Source organism: Phoca vitulina, unplaced genomic scaffold (genome assembly GCF_004348235.1).
Source record: "Phoca vitulina isolate PV1807 unplaced genomic scaffold, GSC_HSeal_1.0 scaffold7, whole genome shotgun sequence".
Classification (NCBI taxonomy): domain Eukaryota; kingdom Metazoa; phylum Chordata; class Mammalia; order Carnivora; family Phocidae; genus Phoca; species Phoca vitulina.
The window spans coordinates 14,696,739-14,715,959 of record NW_022589710.1 but is presented as its reverse complement, the minus strand read 5'-3'; the positions used below and the strand labels follow the sequence as shown (position 1 = coordinate 14,715,959).

The following is a 19,221-nucleotide window of genomic DNA, read 5'->3' as shown; positions in this document are numbered from 1 at the left end:
CCGTGAAGATCATCTTTTCTAAACAAGTTTGGTTATCTTAGGATTCCTCTTTATCCCTTATCAACCTTTGAAAAATCTGTGTTTGCTTTTGATTAGCACACAATTCTCTAGTTGTCTCTGAGATTCTGATAGGAAATACAGTGTTTAATTTTTCTTTTATTTTTTTAACTGAGATGTATTTAATATATAACATTCTTATTTCTTTTAAAGAAAAAAAAATTCTTAGCTGTTAAGGAAGAGAAATACCTAGATTTGTTAAGCTTCGCTTTCTGTAATTTTTATTAACAAGATCTATTTGAAAATGTTTCTAAAATTAAAATTATTATATTCAGTATGCTTTTTTCAAATAATACCTTTTCTTCCCTCAGTTACATTTTAGAATCAGTTCCTCATCCTGTAGTCATTCTTAGCAACTTCAGCATCCCTGTTGGCTCTTTTGGCACCCTACCTTCATAATTCTTCAGTTGTTGATATCTTTCATCTCTCCTACAAATCTTTTGGCCAGACACATAGCACTTTAAACTCTCTATTTCTCAGAACTTTAAATTTTACAGTTTCCTTCCTTCACTAATCACTGTTGCAGTTTGAAAATGTGAGATAGAACTGTTGCCGAGGTAGGAAAGCTGGCTTTCTAGATAGGCAGTAAGAGAGTAACAAGATGGAGATGTCTCTTGATACTGCGCCCTAATGAGAGCAGCGTCCTCCTCCCCCTGCTAATAAATTTAAGTGATTATATTGAAATTGTATGTCTCAAATTAGAGTTTAAAATGTTCTCCTAAGTTGGAATGTTGGAATGTTAAAAATATTCTGAATTAAGTTTCTGCAAAAGAAGTCAAATGGCATATAAATCATACAGAACACCACTTAGCAAGCATTTTATTTATTGTGCCACAAATGGTCCTGTATTTGCACAATAAAAAAAATTATCTAAAATAGAAGTACCCAGTTTTAGAAAAATGTTTTTGTTAAGCGCTTTTAAGCATTCTCTTCTAGCAGGTTTTGTGGAAACTTGTCATCTTCTGGTTAGAAAACCATATGAGCTTTAGAATTTAATGTTTTTGATAATCTGTTCATTAGAATAATGTAACTTAGAGGGCTGATACGGAAAATGTGGGATCTAAATTTTTCCCCATCTTTGACTTTCTTTCCTATACACCCTTAAATAAATAGGATACCTATTTTACTATTTCTTTTGCTGTAGTTTTTTTTATTTTAAGAACGAATAAAAAGGATAAAATACCTCTTACTGGGGGGGGCGCTTGGGTGGCTTAGTCGGTTAAGCGTCTGTCTTTGGCTCAGGTCATGATTCCGGAGTCTTGGGATGGAGCCCCCCCCCCCCCAGCATTGGGCTCCCTGCTCAGCGGGGAGCCTGCTTCTCCTTCTCCCTCTGCCTGCCGCTCCGCCTGCTTGTGCACATTCTCTCTCTGTCAAATAAATAAATAAAATCTTAAAAACAAAACAAAACCAAAAAAAACCCTCTTACTGGGCCTAATGAGCACTGGGTTCTGTAGAGTCATTCGTTATTTTGTTATAAGTAAGGTTATTGTTGCTGCGAATTTTTTTTTCTGAGATAAATACTTTTATTTGGCTATGATTTCTCATGGATTAATATTGCTGTAAGTGGGGGAAAACATACTTATTTTAGTTTTCCTTAAGAGGATTTTTAGGGGTGCCTGGGTGGCTCAGTCCGTCAAGTGTCTGCCTTTGGCTCAGGTCATCATCCCAGGGTCCTGGGATCGAGCCCCATGTCGGGCTCCCTGCTGAGCAGGGAGCCTGCTTCTCCCTCTCCCTCTGCCACTCTCCCTGCTTGAGCTCTCTCTCTGTCAAATAAAAGAATAAAATCTGTAAAGAAAAAAAAGATTTTTAAACATCTTTAATTTGTCACAGAAATAACCGTCAGGCTCTACTATGACAACGTATTTGGAATTCATCCAACAAAATGAAGAACGAGATGGAGTCCGATTTAGTTGGAATGTTTGGCCATCAAGTCGACTGGAAGCTACAAGAATGGTCGTTCCAGTAGCAGCCCTATTTACACCACTGAAAGAGAGACCTGATTTACCACCTATTCAGTATGAACCTGTTCTGTGTAGTAGGACCACTTGCCGTGCAGTTCTGAATCCTTTATGGTAATTAAAATATATTGAAAAAAACTTACATGGCAATACTATTTAAAATTATAGTTTCTTTCTTGCTCATTTATATAGAATGTCTTTGTTTTTGTTATAATTTTTCAAATTAGGATACTCAAATCCAAAGAGCTGTAAAATTGAAGGATATTCTAGTTGTAATGAGTTGATAAGAGACCAAAGGTAAAATTGTCACTGTATGAACTGTTAGATCCTCTCACTAGTATCTCTAGATACTGGTGCTGGCTGTGTGTCATTAGACCCATCTTGTCATTAGAAAAGTCATAATTGAGTGGTATGGTATTTGAAAATGTTAATTTCTTTTTTTTTTTTTAAGATTTTATTTATTTATTTGACAGAGAGACAGCAAGAGAGGGAACACAAGCAGGGGGAGTGGGAGAGGGAGAAGCAGGCTTCCCGCAGAGCAGGGAGCCTGATGTGGGGCTCTGTCCCAGGACCCTGGGATCATGACCTGAGCCGAAGGCAGACGCTTAACGACTGAGCCACCCAGGCACCCTGAAAATGTTAATTTCTTAACGCATAAACCAGAATATCAAGAATCATCTTTTATTCCTCTTTCTACCTTCTCTCCCCACCCAGTCCACTAGCAACTCTGATTCTGCCTCCAGAACGTTACTGATTCTGTCTCTTATATTCTGTACTACTGATTCTGCTAGTACACTCTACTTCAAGATACACCATCTTTTTTTCTGGACAATTTAATTATCCTCCTAAATGGCCACCCTGTTTCCATTCTTGTCTTTCAGCAGTTTATTATTTATCCAGAAGCTAGAGTGTTACAAATGCATATCAGATTATTAAAATCCTTCATTAGTGTCCTTACTATACTTGCAATGAAAAATCCAAACTGCTTGTCAAGACTTAAAAAAACCTATATCACCTAGCCTTTGTATATTTCTGCCTTCATCTTATATTACCCATTTTCCTTATTGTTATCTACATTATACCTTACCCTCTTTCTGATCCTTGAGCATCCAGATTTATTCCTACCTTGAAACTTGTGCAATAGCTATTTATTCTGCCTGGATTGCTCTGCCTGGATTGCCTGGTTCCTTTTCATTTAGATCACATTTCAGTTGTTTATTTAAGAAGGCTTTCTTTTAAAGTAGCCCTCCCAAACACATTCTCACACCCTGCTTTGTTATCTTTAATCTCTTATTATCTCTATCTGAAAGTATCTTCTGTGTTTATGCATCTACTTTTCTATTGTATGTCTTTCTGTTCTAGATTATAAGCTCCATGATAACAGGGACCTTTGATCTCTTGTTTACTGCTGTATCACCAGTACCTGGAGTAATAGCTGGTACAAATTAAGCATTCAGTAAATATATTTTTGAATTAAATAAATGTTTTCTAGATCTGAGTATAGAAGTTACTAAATCATTTGAAGAAAAAAGGATTATCTTAATTTTATTGATATTTCCTATATATTAAAAGTTATGTTCATTTAGGTGAACTTGTATATGCTAAAAGTAAGAATTAGATATTGGCAACATTTAAAAGTAATTACCTTTAAAGATCACTTTAACTGTTAATTTGAATGTGTTCATGTTTCAGAAAGAAATTAATTTTATTAAAATTAGGTTCATTGTACAATTGAACTGGAACATGAGCTCTTTTTTATCTTTTCTTAAAACAGTCAGGTGGATTATCGAGCAAAACTCTGGGCTTGCAACTTTTGTTATCAAAGGAATCAGGTAAGAAAACCCCCAATGCAGATGTTAATGCTTTGGTACTGGTCTAAATATGTAGAAAAATGCATATTTAAAAAAGATGAAATTTTTCATATGAAAAATACTTTTTAATAACTAAATGCAGAAAATTATTTGCAGTTTAGAATTTCATTACTCTTTCTGGTAAATAATTTGTTACAATTTTTTGTTTTTTTTCTCCACAGTTTCCACCTACTTATGCTGGTATATCTGAACTGAATCAACCTGCTGAGCTTTTACCTCAGTTTTCTAGCATTGAATATGTAGTTCTGGTAAGAACATAAGAGTAAATCCTTAACAAAGTTTTAAATATCTAGTAATTTACTTTATACTAAAATAATTGTTAAGTTGAGATGACTTAAAGGGCATCATTCTTGATTCTCACATTGAATTGATGGAGCATTTAAGAGGTAAGAACTGTCCTAGTCAGTTTGAACAAGGTAATTTCTCTGTTGTAGTTATTTAATGGGTGGCCAGGATATTGGGTGATGTGATGATTTGCTATGCTGAGTAGATCAATAAACAGTACAGTGTCAATGTTGTTATGTAGCTGGGAGGTTAGTTCAGAAGTACTTGTCTATTAATATGATGCTAGAACCTGATGATATTTCCCCAAGTCTAATTAATAAAGTTACTCTTGCATTGGTCCTTGTTAAGAAAGTCATTTTTCTTCCCTTTCTGAATGACTTTAAATAGTTGTTTACATATTTAAGTATTAAAGTGATAATATTCTTTATGAATGTTGTAGGGAAAGCAGAATATGGTTCACTTGAGCCAGTAAGGTATTTGTCCAGCCTACCTAGTTTCCAGTTCTTTTGCAGTCTCATTCAGGTTTAGATAATTATTTTATAAAAATTACCTTTTTTTTTTTTAAAGATTTTATTTATTTATTTGACAGAGACAGCGAGAGAGGGAACACAAGCAGGGGGAGTAGGAGAGGGAGAAGCAGGCTTCCCCGCGGAGCAGGGAGCCCGATGTGGGGCTCGATCCCAGGACCCTAGGATCACGACCTGAGCCGAAGGCAGATGCTTAATGACTGAGCCACCCAGGCACCCCAAAAATTACCTTGTTTTTAAGCTTTATAGCTACTGTTTTTTTAAGAGAAATAAATACTTGTTATAGAAAATGAAGCCTCACGCAATTAAACAAATCAAAAGCTTTTGAAACTATAAATGTTTTTAAATTTAATTTTTCTCTTGGTATGTCTTACATATCTCTCTGTTCATATGTAACTTGTTTCATTTCTGAAATGACTTAAGCTTTCATTGTATGACTGTACTGTAAATTATTTAATTAGTCTTCTACTAATTGTTCTTGTATATTGTGCTGAGTATTAATGCATTAACATTATTTTCTTATTGCAACATTTTTTAAAAGCGTGGTCCTCAGATGCCTTTGATATTCCTCTATGTGGTTGATACTTGCATGGAAGATGAAGATTTACAAGCTCTCAAAGAATCTATGCAGATGTCATTAAGTCTTTTACCACCTACAGCTTTGGTTGGACTTATTACTTTTGGGAGAATGGTACAGGTTCATGAACTTGGATGTGAGGGCATTTCAAAAAGCTATGTGTTCAGAGGAACAAAAGATCTGTCTGCCAAACAACTGCAGGTAAACAACAAGAATGGTAGTTTGAATCTTATTTGTGGGCACCACTCCGTAAATGTCTATAAATGCGTTCTGATATAAGTTTGTAGAAAATATTTTTATGATGAATGATTAATTACATTCTAACAAAGGCTTTAAATTTAGTGTTGGTATCAGTTTTCTTTCATTTGCCTTAAATTGTTATACAGATTGAAGACCCCTGACTTTTAATGGTGAAACTGAAGGTGTTTTGCTAGAGATTTGAAAGGCTTATGGAAGTCATGCTGAAGACTGAGGGAAAGCAACCATAGAATGAATATTAACTTTTGTTTCTTGATATCTCATTTAGGACGTAAGCACTTTTATTATGTTTGGCAAGGGGAGTATTTTAAAGCTTGAGAGTTATTAATGTATGAACCAAGAGTATATAGTTTTTCATACCCTAGGACATTTTTATTTTGGGGGCAAATTGAAGCTTTTCTTCCAAGACAGGGAGTCATGTGTAGCTTACTAGGATCATCTGGGTATATTTTCAATATATTTTTTTTTGCTTAGAGATTTTGCTAGACCCTGAGAGAGTAAGTGAACATGTGCTTGTATTGGGAGGTTGTTGAGAGGGCAAGACTGTTCATGTAAGTATTTTGAAAAACTTTTTAAGTGATTCTGCTACAACCCCCAGTTAAGAATAGTTAGCCTAGAAGATGATAGGTAAGCCTCGTATAAAGTACACAGACATGAAGTCAGACTTCGGAGCATCCAGGTAGCCCAGAATGAAAAAGAAAAGATTTTGAGAATGATTTTAAATGATTCTAATTTGAAGCTTGGCAGACAGGATAGTGGTGCTACAGTTAATTGAGATAGAAAATAGTGGAGGAATTTGCAGCTTTGGATGGGGAGGATAATGAACAGTGAATAAGATCATGAATAAGATTTGAGGAAGTGAAGAAAATTAGAGTCTGCGTTCTTTCAAGAGGTTTGTTGAAGGTAAGGAAGGCAATAGTGTGGGAATTTGAGAGAGAGAACTGAGTTAACAGGTTTACTTTAGGAGGGACACTTGAATGTGTTTATACACAGGAGGGAAAGAGAGACTAAAGAGGGTGAGTGAAAACAAGAGTGAGGTGAGGTTTCAGAAGACGTGGTAGGGAATAGAGGAGGATCATTTGTTTCTATGAGACAGGAGAGAAAGTGGGCAAGTTTTAGTCTTTCTGTGCCTTAATTTTTTTCATTTGTAGAAGAGAGGTAATAATAGTATCTACCTTATAGTGTGGTCATGAAAATTAAATGGTTTGTGCCTGTAAGTGTTTGCTGTTATTTTTAAAGTGTAAATTTATTTAAAGTTGTTTGTTACCTGTGATTGTAGAGTACGTTTTACTTATATAATACATATGTACCACATAAAATACCTCCTTTTTTGTAGCAGGCAGTACATGCCTACAGACTAAATTTTCTTCTTCATTAAAATGTTTTTATTTTCCTTCTCTATCCATTTCATCGAAAAGAGCTTGGTCTTTGCTCCCCAAATAGTATTAAACTTCCAGTTGTGCAATCTTGGGTTGATCTCTTTGCTTGTTTTCTTATCCTCTGTGGAAAGGGATAAATCCCTATTTTACAAGCCTATTATTAGTACTAAGTGAAATAATGTGAGAATACTCAGAATAGTGTAAACTGTTACAGGGCTTTGTGGCAAAACCTACATTAATATCTTGCTTTGCCACTTAACTAGTTGTGTAACCTTTGGCAAGTTATGTAGCCTTTCTGAGTGTCAGTTTTCATTTATAAAGCAGGGACTAAGAAATCTACTTCATTTTGTTGTGTGAAGAAAGAGTATATATAAAGAGTTTAGCACAGAATCTAACACATAGTAAGTTCTTAGTAAAAAGTTGTTTTTCCTGCTAGGAGTATAGGAAATACTGTAGGATTAGTTCAGTATTTTTTTCTTTCCAAATATTTAGACTTTCTGATTTTCTGTTACCTACTTTTACTCTATCACTTCATGACGAAGCATTTCTAAATTCAAGAAAACTTTAAGGGGCGCCTGGGTGGCTCAGTCGTTGAGCATCTGCCTTCGGCTCAGGTCGTGGTCCCGGGGTCCTGGGATCGAGCCCAGCATCGGGCTCCCTGCTCTGCGGGAAGCGTGCTTCTCCCTCTCCCACTCCCCCTGTTTGTGTTCCCTCTCTCGCTGTCTCTCTGTCAAATAAATAAATAAAATCTTTAAAGAAAAAAAAAGAATAGTAAAATATTTTTATGTGTCTAGAGAGGAATTTTGTACACATTTAAAATTCAAAACAAAACTGGCAGTTTGGTTAGGCAGTAAGTCAAAAATTAAGAAATATAAACATACAAGGTATATGAACCTTATAACCGCTTTATTTATTTATTTATTTATTAAGATTTTAATTATTTGACAGAGAGAGACACACACAGCGAGAGAGGGAACACAAGCAGGGGAAGTGGGAGAGGGAGAAGCGGGCTCCCCGCCGAGCAGGGAGCCCGATGCGGAGCTCGATCCCAGGACCCTGGGATCACGACCCAAGCTGAAGGCAGGCTCTTAATGACTGAGCCACCCAGGCACCCCTTATAACCCCTTTTATATGATTCCATGTACCTCTCCTTTATAACATTTATTACAACTGCAATTTTATACTTTTTTTAGCTAATGATTTTTATTATCTGCTGTTTGTTTCACCAGATTTTAATTTCATAAGGTCAGGGACTGTGTATTTTTTTTTACCATTAGATGCGTGGCACATAGCAGATACTTGAAATATAGTTGCTCAAAGGGGTGGATGAATATAAGTTAAGAAATACAGACATTCAAGTTACACAGTAACTTTTTAACTATTAATTAGAAATGAAGTATTTCTGAGCTAGTACCCCTCTTTGCTTCTACAGCATCTTGTACTTTGCTCTCTTATGGTGATTATTTCATTGTATTGTTATAGTTTACCTGACCGTCTCCCCAACTGGACCTTTTGCTTTCTGAGGAAAGAGACTTTATGTTCTTTATTTTTATGTTCCTAATACCTAGCACAGCACCTTGCACATGGTAAGAGGTTGATACATCTTTGTAGGAGTAATTGAATGGATCTCACGGAAATCATCTCTTTACAGGAAATGCTCGGACTCTCTAAAGTACCCGTTACTCAAGCAACACGTGGTCCTCAGGTACAGCAGCCACCTCCTTCCAACAGGTAATAATTAAATATGGCAAAGAGAATTTTACAGTTTGTGCAGCTCTTTTAAGCATCCCCCCCTTAACTTGAAAATAGACATTCAGTGATACTATGTTGTTAAATATTTTTAGGAATATAAATACATTGCATTAGTATACCTTCTAAAGAGCTGAGGCAGAATCATGTCACCAAAATGGTTGCTTTCTCATCATTGCAATGTTAAGGAGTGACTTAAGTTTTGATGTATTCCTGATCTTCTATTTTTAAGTTCATAAAAACTTTTGTGGTTGAAGGCAGCCAAGCAAAAATAGGGCCTCAGAACTTTTTCATTTTTCCTTCTTAGCCTTAGAGGTAGTTTTTCCCCCCCCCAAACTTACTAATCAGAGGTAGTATTAACTAAAATTGAGTCTCATAATTATTTCAGTAGCCTTAAAACTTAGACTGGTAAATAAAAGATGCAATCCTGAAGTAATATTTGGTGTGAATGTTTCCCTTATAGCAGTTGTACTCAGACTGTGGTTCTGGACCAGTAGATAGCATCACCTAGGAACTTGTCTGAAATGCAAATTCTTGGGCCCTACCCCAGACCTACTGAAACAAAGCTCTGCAGCCAGCAATCTGTTAAAATAAGCCCTCCCACCAATTCTGATGTACACAAAAGTTAGAGAACCATTGGTCTGCTATGTATTCAAGTTACTTTTTCTCTGTTTCTTTCTTTTTTTTTTTTTAAAGATTTTACTTATTTATGAGAGAAAGAATGAGCAGGTAAGCAGCAGGGAGGAGCAGAGGGAGAGGGAGAAGTAGGCTCCCAGCTCAGCAGGGAGCCCAATGTGGGACTCCATCTCAGGACCCCAGGATCATGATCTGAGCTGCAGGTAGATGCTTAACCAACTGCGCCACCCAGGCGCCCCATACTTTTCTCTATTAGTAAACAGTTTGTTTCTTAAGCTCTTACCCACAAACATTTCTTTTTTTTTTTTTTAAAGATTTTATTTATTTATCTGACAGAGACAGCGAGAGAGGGAACACAAGCAGGGGGAGTGGGAGAGGGAGAAGCAGGCTTCCCGCCAAGCAGGGAGCCTGATGCGGGGCTCAATCCCAGGACGCTGGGATTATGACCTGAGCCAAAGGCAGACGCTTAACGACTGAGCAACCCAGGCGCCCCACCCACAAACATTTATAAATGACTTTTTATTTAATATTGTTTTGCAGATTCTTACAGCCAGTACAGAAAATAGACATGAATCTCACAGATCTTCTGGGAGAACTGCAGCGAGACCCTTGGCCTGTACCACAGGGAAAGAGACCTTTGCGTTCCTCTGGAGTGGCACTTTCCATAGCTGTGGGACTACTTGAGGTAGTGACAATAGCTTTGTTTTAGAATGTAAATGTGTATGCGTGTGTGTGTGTGTATCAGTGATATGTACAAGATAATGTTGAGTGAAAAAATCAGGTCATTAGGCTGGGATCATGACCAGAGCCGAAGGCAGATGCTTAACGACCAAGCCACCCAGGCGCCCCAAGAACTTTTTTCCTCTTGAACTATTTAAGTTGCTGGTACATTCCCAACCCCTTGAATACTTGATTTGCATTTCCTATAAATCAGGATATTTTCTTACATAACCACAATACAATTATTAAAATCAGAGTATTAACAAGGATACATTACTACCACCTAATTTTCAGACCTCATTCAAGTTTTGCTGGTTATTTCAATAATTTCTTTTACTGAAAAGATTTAGTTCAGAGATGTATATTTAGTGGTATGTCTGTTTAGTCTCCTTCAGTCAGGAACAGTTCCTCAGCTTTTCTTTTACTTTCATGACCTTGATGCTTTAGAAGATTCAGGCCAGTTATCTCATAGACTCTTTCAAATTAGGTTTGTTTTGATGTGTCCTCACACTTAGATTCAGGTCTTGCATCATTGGCAGGAATATCACAAATAATGCTATTCTCATTACACCCTATCAGGTGGCCCATGATTTTCATTTGCCTCATTCAAGGTGATATAATCACCATGATCACTTACTAAGATTGTGTCTGCAGGTTTCTCCACTGTAGAATTACTCTTATTTCCCCTCCTTTTGTAATTAATAAACATTAGATGGTGAGGATCTTTGAATCCATGCAAATATCCCGTTCCTCATCAAACTTTCAATTTATTTATTTATTAATATCATTATGGAGTTTACATCTCCTTCTCTATGTGTATAGTTATTCTACTTTGTTCCATAATTAGAAAAATTTATGTAGTCGTATTAGAAATGCTTTTATTTGCAATTTCATAGTTACTGGACAAAAATTCAGAGCACATTTTTCATATTACGTTATAGCTTCAGAAAAGAAATAAATGACATAACTTTTGTAATCCACTGTGTTTGGATTCCTCAAAATTTCTGGTGTACTGATAGCACTCTTATTTATTTATTTATTTAAAAAATAATACCATTTTTTTCTCATATCGCTGATACGTTGGGAGAAAGGAGAGGTAGATTGGAGTACTCAGTCCATCATCTTGAACTAGAAACATATGCTTGTGTTTTAGACATAAAAATAAAAGATAAACAACGACAACAAAAAGACAGAAGATGCGCTCTATTCACTCTTTTCTACTTCTCCCAGTCTAGGATTAGCTAAGCAGGAGAAGCGTCCTTGTTTATAGGGATCAGGTTTATAGATTATTTTAAAGTTAGGAAAGTACTCTTATTTAGTATAGGATTTCAAAAGAGATTTATTCAAACAAATACCTTGTTTTTAAATTTCATTTTAAACATTTGGTTATTTCTTGGAAAATGTATGTTTTCCTGTTTCTAGAAAGAATATATCAAAATTTACCTTTAGAAATGTGTATCCTTGGGGACGCCTGGGTGGCTCAGTCATTAAGCGTCTGCCTTCGGCTCAGGTCATGATTCCAGGGTCCTGGGATCGAGCCCCGCATCGGGCTCCCTGCTCGGCGGGAAGCCTGCTTCTCCCTCTCCCACTCCCCCTGCTTGTGTTCCTTCTCTCGCTTCATCTGTCTCTGTCAAATAAATAAATAAAATCTTTAAAAAAAAAGAAATGTGTATCCTTGTATTTTCCTTTAAACTCTTTTGACAAGTTACTTTTTTCTGACAGTGTACTTTTCCCAACACTGGTGCTCGTATCATGATGTTCATTGGCGGTCCAGCCACTCAGGGGCCTGGAATGGTGGTTGGAGATGAATTGAAGACACCTATAAGATCATGGCATGACATTGAAAAAGACAATGCCAAATATGTTAAAAAGGGAACTAAGGTAATTTTGGTTTTTAAGCCTTTTTGCTTTAGTAGACAAATTCATTTGATGGAAGAGGAAGAATACAAATACTTGATGATAAGAAATCTGATATTGCGAAGTCTGATATTGTAACTACTATTCAGAATTGGAGAAATAGTTTTTTTTTTTTCTTGGTAATTTTTCTGGTTTTAAATATTTAAAGGCTTAATAGCACCAATAGGTATCTCTTTAAAGATTATTCCAGAGAGAAGTTCTGTGTGCTTTTTAAATATTCATTTAAAAGAATATCTTTCCTGCTTTGGAAAAATTTCTTGCATTTTCCAATTTTTTGTTTCCAAGAGGCTGTCTTGTAGATACATATATTGTTCATAGCAAGGATAGTCCATCATTTTCTTGTGAGTTGTTTTCTGTTCATGTTATTTCAATTTTATTTGGGTTCGTGGCAGTACATTTTCACTTTTGACTATTGACTCCCTTGAATTGGTTCTGCTGTTAATGTCCCTTTAAAAAAAAAAAAAAAAAAGATTCTCTGGAGTTCACAATTTTAGTTTAGTTGTGCTATATTATCTCTCATTTCTTTTTGGTAGTCGTTATATATATTTAAAAGTGTAATTAATAACATAATTTTCGTCACTATTACTGGATGCTTTTTTCCTGCTACCTAATTTCCCTTTTGAGTTTGGAATTTTTCTTAGAGCTTCAAAAAGTATTTTTTTATTTGTTTATCTAATAGCTTTTATTACTATTTTTCTATATTTGATGTTTTTGTTACCTGGATGTGGATTTACTCAGGAAAAACAGTTCTGTGTTGTTCTACTATGTTCATGTATGAAGAGCAAGATGTTTGATATGCCTTTTCTCCAAGGTTAGCTTCATTTAGGAGTATATTTAGAAAGAATGCTTTCAAAATGTGCAAGTGTCAGGCTTATAGAAGTTACTGTAAAAGGAGAAATTTTTTATTATAGAAAATTAAATTAGAACATAATCACATTTAAATTATTATGATTATTCTTTTAGTATTTTTTAGGTTATTTTGATCTCTTTATGGGAAAAATGATTTATAGGATGGTTACGTTTGCACATTACTTTGATTTGATTTGATTTAAAAAAATCTTTTATAGCATTTTGAAGCATTGGCTAATCGAGCTGCTACGACTGGTCATGTTATTGATATCTATGCATGTGCATTAGATCAGACAGGTCTCCTGGAGATGAAATGTTGTCCCAACCTTACTGGGTATGTATTTATAGTTTTTACAGTTTTTGCAATTATAGACTGATAATTACAGTTTATACAACTTACACCACCCCACTTATCTGTTCCCTTTTACAGCAAACCTCTATGAAAGAGTTGTCTATACCCTTACTACTCCCCATATTTTATTGAACTAGTCTCTAATAGATGATCATCTGGATTGTTATCTGGATTGTTTCCAATCTTTTATTACTAGAAGTAGTGAATACCCTTGTGCATATATTCTGCTTTTTGTTTTTGTTTTCCAGAATATTTTTGGGATAGATTCCCAATAGTGGGTTGGCTAGATTAAAGAGAAAACACGTAGGTAATTGTGTTAGATATTGTCAAATTCCCCTGCATTCAGGTCGCATCATTTTGCACTCCCATCTGTTTCCACAGCCTCATCAACAGAATATGTTGTCAAACTGTGAGTTTTGCTGATCTATTAGAATAAAATGGCATCTCAGAATTGTTTTTATTTGACCATTAATGTTTTTTTAAACTTAAAAAAAAATTAAAATAGGTATATGCTTACTGAAAAAAATCAAGCAGTACATAAGTGCTTAAAGTGAAAATGGTCCTTCAGTCTCCTTTTCTCATTCACTGGGTGTGATCCTGTTAAGTTTGATGTGATATACGCAGAGACAGTATATGCAAATATATACATACACAGGTATATATTTGTTTTTAAGATTACCATTTTGTACCTTTTGAATTTTGTAATGCGTGGCTGTATTGTCTATTTATAAAATAACGTTAGTAAATTACCAAGGACAAATGCAAATGTTAGGGGCACTAAGATACCCTCAGGATTGAGATAATTTGTGGGGTGAAGATAGTCTCATGTATTTGAGTTTTTAAAGTTAATAGTAATATAGCACATTTTGGAAAGTATCTTTAAAATTTGTTGGTAGTATTGAAAGGTAATTTACTTTTCTGGTTTTAACACATGGACCCAGTACTTGTGTCACATACATTATTTTTCTTTCCATGCAGAGGATACATGGTAATGGGTGACTCTTTCAACACTTCCTTATTCAAGCAGACTTTTCAAAGAGTCTTTACCAAAGATATGCATGGACAGTTTAAAATGGGCTTTGGAGGTACATTAGAAATAAAGGTAAGAGCCAAAATTTGACATGTATGGTATGTTATCAAGAGAAATTTATATGCTTGACCGTGATTTTAAAATATTATAAATCAATTAATCAGGGGCACCTGGGTGGCTCAGTCGTTAAGCGTCTGCCTTCAGCTCAGGTCATGATCCCAGCATCCTGGGATCGAGCCCCACATCAGCTTCCCTGCTCAGCGGGAAGCCTGCTTCTCCCTCTCCAGCTCCCCCTTCTTGTGTTCCCTCTCTCGCTGTCTCTCTCTGTCAAATAAATAAATAAAATCTTAAAAAAAAAAGTCATTAATTAAATTCAATATAAACTTTAAAAGTAGTGGTTGTTTTATATTGAAAACCAGAATTAGAGATTTTACCAGAAAAATGTGTCATCATTAAATGTACATGAAATATTACTTGAACATTTCCAAATAATTGTTAGAAAAGAAGATACTATATAGGTAAAATTTCATTTAACTCTTTTTAAGTGTGCTTTATCTTTTTAGTGTTGTGTTTGCTATTGTTAATGCTAGATTTTGTTAATTGTAGGAATTAGTTTCTAACTTAGGAGAAACCTGTTCTGTACCATTTGGATAATCAGTAATTGTTTTATGGTTGGTAGGTTGTCGATACTACTTTTTTTTTTTTTTAAGATTTTATTTATTTATTTGACAGAGAGAGAGAGATAGCGAGAGAGGGAACACAAGCAGGGGGAGTGGGAAAGGGAGAAGCAGGCTTCCCCCCGAGCAGGGAGCCCGATGTGGGGCTCGATCCCAGGGCCCTGAGATTGTGACCTGAGCCGAAGGCAGTCGCTTAACTAACTGAGCAACCCAGGTGCCCCTGATATTACTCACTTCTATCATTCACTTCAAATTTGGATTTTAAAAATCTAAAGGGTTGGGGGCACCTGGGTGGCACAGTCGGTTGGGCATCCGACTCTTGGTTTCAGCTCAGGTGGTGGGATCGAGCCCTGCGTCGGGCTCAAGGCTCAGAGGGGAGTTTGCTTGAGATTCTCTCTCGCCATCTCCCTCTGTCTCTCCCCTCTCTGCTCTCTCTCTTTCTCTAAAATAAATAAATAAATCTTTAAACAAAACAAAAAACCCAAAGGCTTAGTGTTAGTTACAGGTGTATTACAAACACGTTGATTTTGAATTTCCATTAAATATTTCTTGTTAATCTTTTTATTTTATTGAATGCTTGCTCTACGTCCAGCATTAAGCAAGGAAATTATAGAGATCTCAAGGGATATATAAGGCACAGGTTTTCTTAAGAAGAAACTTAGCCTTGGGGTACCTGGTTGGCTCAGTCCATAGAGCATGCAGCTCTTGATCTCAGGGTCATGAATTCAAGCCCCACGTTGGGCATGAAGCCTACTTTAAAAAAAAAAAAAGGAACTTAGTTTTGAAAGAAAGATAAGATTAACACTTGTGATAGAGTGTAATAACATTATAAAAGTCATGTAAAGGTTTAGGGAAGAAACATGAATGTATGCAGGTTACAATTTATTCTTCATGATAAGTGGTTTTATAGTGACTTATAGTGGTTTTGAAAGATGGCAAAATTTAAGTTGGTTGGGGAGAACACATTTTAGTTAGGATCCCATGTGAGGAGAGGTAAAGAAGTGAGAATCAGCATGGTATATTTGGGGAAACTTCCCACTGAGAGTGAATGGTTTTTATTGCAGTGTAAGGGAAATAGTTTTAATAATGTGGTTGGTTGTAGTTTGGAGATGCCATGTCTAGGCAGAAGAAGCCATTGTAAATTAATGAAGAACAGTGTTTCGGGTAAAATTTGTCTGACAATGGTATTCAGTTTGTCAGGAAAAAGAATCTCAAGAAAAGTGAATTAGGCTTTCTAATTTTTTTTTTTTAATATTTTATATTTATTTATTTATTTGACAGAAAGAGCGAACACAAGCAGGGGGGAGTGGCAGAGGGAGAGGGAGAAGCAGGCTTCCTGCTGACAGGGAGCCCGATGTGGGACTGGATCCCAGAACCCTGGGATCATGATCTGAGCCAAAGGCAGACGCTCAACACACTGAGCCACCCAGGCGCCCCCTAATTTTTTTGATAGAAAGTAATAATAGCTTAAATTTTGGTGTCAGTAGAGATTGGAAAGAAACCAATCTTGGTGACAGATTTTCTAAGGGAGGAAAAACAGAAGATAGTGTTTAAGGCTTTGGATTAGGATGTATGAATTTTTTTTAAAAAATTTAATCCAATTAACGTATAGTGTATTGTTAATTTCAGAGATCAGTTGCATGTAACACCTAGTGTTCATCACATCACCTGCCCTCCTTAATGCCCATTACCCGGTTACCCCATCCTCCCACACACCTCCCCTACAGCAACCCTCAATTTGTTTCCTATAGTTAAGAGTCTCTTATGGTTTGTCTCCCTCTCTGATTTCCCTTATTTTGTTTTTCCTTCCCTTCTTCTATAATAGGATGTATGAAGTTTTGGTATGGTTTTATTTTGCATTGAGGGTGAGATTTCCAAATGGAGACCTCCTATGGGCAGTTGGAAATAGAGTATTAAAGTTAGGTCAGGACTAGATTTTATTTTATTTTTTATTTTATTTTTTTTAATTTTTTTAAAGTTATAGTGAGCTATATATATATTTTTTAAAGATTTTATTTATTTATTCATGAGAGACAGAGAGGCAGAGGGAGAAGCAGGCTGCCCGCTGAGCAGGGAGCCCAATGCAGGACTAGATCCCAGGACCCCGGGATCATGACCTGAGCCAAAGGAAGACGCTTAACCATCTGAGCCACCCAGGCACCCAGGACTAGATTTTAAATTTGGGAGTTACCAACCTAGAAGTGCCCAGTGATTCATTATTTCTAACATTAGCATGTTTTCATTGACTTTTGAGTTTTAAATATGGAAAAAAAAAAAGTCTATTCTTATATACTTACAGTTGAATGTGTTTGAACTTATCTTTGACTGCACTGAAGTTTTCACTGTATTCTTATTTTGCAGACCTCAAGGGAAATAAAGATTTCAGGAGCTATTGGACCCTGTGTGTCTCTCAATTCCAAAGGACCTTGTGTATCTGAAAATGTAAGTCACCTTTACTCTAAAAAGAAAATGTAGTTAATTCAAAGGGCAGACCAACAAGAGACCTGGAGTGGCAGCCTATAGCATTCCTTTCAAAATTATCATGTGGGCTAAGTTTTCAGTAGAATGTGGTTCGGTTTCCATTGGTATAATCTATTTGTGGTCACTCCTTTTGCATACCCCTTTTAACATCTACCCCTAAATTTCAACCTTTTGTACTGTCACCAATCTCATTTTTTATGCCTAAGTTATTCCTTGCCTCAGTGTGTCTAAAAAAACCCAAAAACTGTGATTTAGAAATTTGGAAACTTCTGAAAGTCAAATCTGAAATTTTTTTTGTTAGTAGGATTTCCAACAAAGCAACCAAATTAGCCAGATTTTAGTTTCAGTTCCTTTCTTTTTTGTTATCCCATCTAGTGGTCATATAATACACTTTAAGATGGTGGAATTATATAGCTGTAGAGAGGATGATGGGACAGATAACAAACTGAGTAATCCTATCTAAAAATACAGAGTTTGGGGCACCTGGGTGGCTCAGTCATTAAGCGTCTGCCTTCAGCTCAGGTCATGATCCCAGGGTCCTGGGATCAAGCCCCACATTGGGCTCCCTGCTCAGCGGGAAGCCTGCTTCTCCCTTGCCCACTCCCCCTGCTTGTGTGCCCTCTCTCGCTGTGTCTCTCTCTGTCAAATAAATAAAATCTTAAAAAAAAATAAATAAATAAAAATACAGAGTTTAAAAATTAATTTTAAGCAGTTTGCATGGTAAAAATTCATATCTAAGAAGTGTTTTTGGGAATCAGACTGCTTACATTATGGAATTCTGATCTAGAGAACCTATATTCATATGTGCATATATTATGTGTTAAATCAATATCTCTTTACACAGATCAAATAGTTGGTTAGAAGGATAGTGTTGTAATTATGTCATTAAATGGTGTATTTTTTTTAATCATTAAATGATGTATACTTTTAGGGGCGCCTGGGTGGCTCAGTCATTAAGCATCTGCCTTCAGCTCAGATAATGATCCCAGGGTCCTGGGATGGAGTCCCACATCGGGCTTCTTACTCATCGGGGAGCCTGCTTCTCCCTCTGCCTGCCACTCCCCCTGCTTGTGCTCTCTCTCTCTGTCAAATAAATAAATAAAAATCTTTAAAAATAAAAAAATAAATATGTATACTTTTAAAGTCTACAATATGAAGAACTTGTATCAATACTTAGCAAGAATTTGAATTATAATTCTGTTGTGTAAGAATTGCTTAATTTTAATAACATTTATATGACTTTTAAAAATCTTAAGCTTTTAACATTCATTAAGTTAGTTAGAAATGTGAAACAGTTTTTCTTACTGCAGTTTTTTCCTCCCCTTTTTACCTTAATATATATTATAGTAATAGATTGGGGGTGCCTGGCTGGCTCAGTCAGTGGAGCATGCTACTGTTGATCTTGGGGTTGTGAGTTCGAGCCCCACCTTGGGTATAGAGATTACTTAAAAGCAAAATCTTTTAAAAAATTGTGTTCTCTAGCTTTCACACATACTGTGTGTTATTTTTACAGGAAATAGGAACAGGTGGCACTTGTCAATGGAAGATATGTGGACTCAGCCCCACTACAACCTTAGCTATATATTTTGAGGTTGTCAATCAGGTATGACTTTTTGTATTAGAAGTACTCAATTTAGGCCATATATATTTCATATTTTTTTCCAATAGTAATTATTACTTGAAGCTTAATCTGTTTTGGAATTTTTGTTTGTCATTTTCTGTTTCACAAGACTAAACTCCTTGGTGAGAGGATAAACTGTAATAGAAAGAGATGTTAGGGAAACCTGCAAATGCCTAACATTGGGCAACCCAGCTTTTTGTCTCAGTTTTCTTTTTATTTTTTCTGTCTTAATATAAAATTGAAGCATAAATAAAATCTTAAATTCTGTACTAGCTAT

The 19,221-nt window shown here is 35.9% G+C and overlaps 1 protein-coding gene across 4 annotated transcripts in view; it reads left to right on the top strand.

Annotated features, from left to right (window-relative positions):
* SEC23A (Sec23 homolog A, COPII coat complex component) overlaps positions 1 to 19,221 on the top strand; it is a 67,635-nt gene that overhangs the window by 14,761 nt on the left and 33,653 nt on the right. For 3 of the 4 annotated variants that reach the window (XM_032404985.1, XM_032404986.1, XM_032404984.1), the window contains 11 exons: positions 1,888 to 2,129; positions 3,790 to 3,847; positions 4,048 to 4,134; positions 5,240 to 5,476; positions 8,564 to 8,643; positions 9,838 to 9,982; positions 11,740 to 11,898; positions 13,002 to 13,117; positions 14,114 to 14,237; positions 17,204 to 17,284; positions 18,837 to 18,926. In XM_032404985.1, coding sequence (XP_032260876.1) covers positions 1,909 to 2,129; positions 3,790 to 3,847; positions 4,048 to 4,134; positions 5,240 to 5,476; positions 8,564 to 8,643; positions 9,838 to 9,982; positions 11,740 to 11,898; positions 13,002 to 13,117; positions 14,114 to 14,237; positions 17,204 to 17,284; positions 18,837 to 18,926 — 1,398 coding nt within the window. In that variant the 5' untranslated portion in view covers positions 1,888 to 1,908. The remainder of the gene's footprint in view (positions 1 to 1,887; positions 2,130 to 3,789; positions 3,848 to 4,047; positions 4,135 to 5,239; positions 5,477 to 8,563; positions 8,644 to 9,837; positions 9,983 to 11,739; positions 11,899 to 13,001; positions 13,118 to 14,113; positions 14,238 to 17,203; positions 17,285 to 18,836; positions 18,927 to 19,221) is intronic. The other variant, XM_032404987.1, reaches the window with a different exon arrangement.